We start from the raw sequence: 2,764 nt of genomic DNA, 5'->3' as shown, positions 1-2,764 counted from the left end.
GGCGGTGCATGTCGGCCTGACTTTGGCTGCCGAGCTGCAGAGGAACATTCTAGAACATACGCAACGAGCGAAAACGAGCACGGGAGAGGAGAAGAGAAGAGAAAACACGTGGCGACCCTCTCGCGCGGACCGGATGACACGTGCCCAGACGGTGCAATTCCACGCCTCTCTTTTTTTGACCAAGACGCCGGCCATTCCTTGTCGTGACAGTGACAAGCTAGGCTATAGGGGGAATCTTGGCAGCTTGATGATTAGCCGCTGCCATGGTCCGGACGGCGGAGATATTTTTGAGAAAGAGCCAAACCGGTTCTTCTTTTCGCGTCAAAGGAAAGAATCAGAGGTTGCCACACACACACACACAAAAATAGAGAGGAAAAGAGTCGGTTCTCCTTCACGTCCATGGCAACTATCGCCTTGTCTGATTTCTGATCCTGTCTTGGAACAGATTACGATGCGCACTATGGACGTGCGCGCGAATTGGCTGCTCTACCTCTACGAGATCATCTGTGTCGTCAGGCTGGGCTCAAAAGCGAAGGAAACCCTGGTGATGCTCGCCACGCAAGCGATCGACACGCCGCGCATCTGCAGCGGCCTCGCCGTTGGTGTAAACGACGGGCCGCTCCTTCCCGTCGTCCCGTGCAGTCATGTCTCCCAACCAATCCATGACGACGACGACGACAGACACCTTGACAGGACGGGGCGCCACCTCCTCCCCCGTCGTCTCACAGTAGACTCACAGCCACCACCAACGGGGTCCCGGCCCCCGGTTTCGCGGGCACCAGCCGAGCGCGACGCGACCCACAGATCCCAGACCCCGCCGCGCGGGAGGCCTCCACGTCGCGCCCTGACCGCGACGCGGCAGCTAGGCAGAGGGCGTACGGAGCACCTAGCTACTAGTGCTAGCGCCCGGCAAAACGCGACAGAGAGAGCCCTGGTAGCCGCTGCGGGTCGCCCGGCCCGGCCTCGCTCACGGTCACGATCATGGCCACGTCGGTTCGGACGCGTACGGCCGATTTTTCCACCGCTTGATTCGTCTTGTAAAAAGGTCGTCGCGGCGCCGCCGATGCTTTGCTGCGTGTGACAAACGACGATGCTTTCACGACTTGGCTTGCACCGCACGCGTGGTCGTTCGCGCCGCGGTAAACAAACAAAGAAAGAAAACATATACCAAAGGAGTCCCGATAGGGGCCGCCACCGCCGCTGTACGCGCTCCCGCCGCAAAGCTCCATCCAGCAGTCGGTATTCCCCCGCCCCCGCCGCAAAAACAGGGGCGCGCGTCCAGGCATGGCAGCCCTATCCGTATGGGAGCAACCAAAACCCAACGGAAAAGACGCGCAAACAACTCCGTCCGCGCCACTCCGAAAGGTTAGGCGTCGGGAAGGCTCCGGACCCCCGCTGGCCCCCACCTGTCAGCCCCGCCGCCGCTCACGCGCAACCGAATCCTTAACGGCAGCAACAACCCAAAAACCGCGTCCTCCCTCCCCGCGCGCCTATAAGTACGCCCCGCCTCCAACATCCAGATCCTCATCAACCCGCCTGTTAACCTCGCAACACCATCCAATCCAAACCTCCCACTTGATCGCGCAGCGACACCACCGCGATATCCCTCTCCCGTCCATGGGCAAGATGCGCGCGCTCTTCTCCCGCAGCCGCAGCGGCGGCCGCGCCAGCCGCTCCTCCTCCACCAAGTCGTCGTCGATGCCGCCGTCGCCCGCGCGCTCGCCCTCTGTGCGGGAGGACGAGATGGAGCGCGTGTTCCGCAAGTTCGACGCCAACGGCGACGGCCGGATCTCGCGGGCCGAGCTGGCGGCGCTGTTCGAGAGCGTGGGCCACGCAGTCACGGACGACGAGGTGACCCGCATGATGGAGGAGGCCGACGCCGACGGCGACGGCTACATCAGCCTCGCGGAGTTCGCCGCCATCAACGCCGCGCCCGACGCCGCCGTCGAGGAGGACCTCCGGCACGCCTTCCGCGTCTTCGACGCCGACGGCAACGGCGTCATCTCCCCCGCCGAGCTCGCGCGCGTGCTGCGCGGCCTCGGCGAGGCCGCCACCGTCGCGCAGTGCCGCCGCATGATCGAGGGCGTCGACCGCAACGGCGACGGCCTCGTCTCCTTCGACGAGTTCAAGCTCATGATGGCCAACGGCAAAGGATTCGGCCTCGCCCAGGCCAACGTCCGCGCCTGAAAGACGTACGCGCAGTGCACCTCCCGGTTGTTCCTTCATTCTTTTGCGAGACCGTGTAAATACGCCCGACGACGACCCACCGCGAAATACGTACTTACTACGTACTCCTACTCTATTAGCTAGTCGCAGATCACACGAACATTATCGGTGTGCCATTATTTTGCTGTACATATATAATGTATCGGAACTGTCGGATCGGCACTGAAGAATAATCCTCCATGTCGATTTTTATGTCAGCTTGTGTATTTGGCGTCAAAATTTCACTTCTGCTCATCAGATAATGTCCGTGAGTCTCGTAGTATAAATGTATAATGCTTCCGCTTTCTGCAGTTTTATGTCAAAATTCTATTACAACTCCCGGCCGGATGACTTTGTGAAGTTATGAAGGGGGAGCGAGCTTCATGTGAATATACGAACCTGTAAATGAAAGGGACATGTTCGATGTGACCCAGGCTGGCTCGCTGCCGTTGTTGACAATCATTCTGCCGAGCAGCGTGAACAACAAAACCTCAAGTTGTAGCCCAAACTTGCAATACCTCTGATGAAATTGACATTTGAGCTAAAGCTGCAGTTCTAA

The 2,764-nt window shown here is 59.6% G+C and overlaps 1 protein-coding gene across 1 annotated transcript; it reads left to right on the top strand.

Annotated features, from left to right (window-relative positions):
* Nucleotides 1–1,512: 1,512 nt before the first annotated feature.
* LOC123169475 (probable calcium-binding protein CML15) lies at nucleotides 1,513–2,541 on the top strand. Its single transcript, XM_044587355.1, has one exon. It carries the CDS (start codon nucleotides 1,618–1,620, stop codon nucleotides 2,185–2,187), a length of 570 nt encoding a protein of 189 aa, XP_044443290.1. The 5' UTR covers nucleotides 1,513–1,617; the 3' UTR covers nucleotides 2,188–2,541.
* The last annotated feature ends 223 nt before the right edge of the window (nucleotides 2,542–2,764 follow it).

This window comes from Triticum aestivum, chromosome 1D, assembly GCF_018294505.1.
Source record: "Triticum aestivum cultivar Chinese Spring chromosome 1D, IWGSC CS RefSeq v2.1, whole genome shotgun sequence".
Taxonomy (NCBI): Eukaryota; Viridiplantae; Streptophyta; class Magnoliopsida; order Poales; family Poaceae; genus Triticum; species Triticum aestivum.
This window is presented reverse-complemented; position numbering and strand designations above follow the sequence as displayed.

What these genes read in the sequence shown, in the direction of transcription:
- LOC123169475 (XM_044587355.1), top strand. Translation starts at nt 1,618, where the DNA reads ATGGGCAAGATGCGCGCGCTCTTCTCCCGCAGCCGCAGCGGCGGCCGC.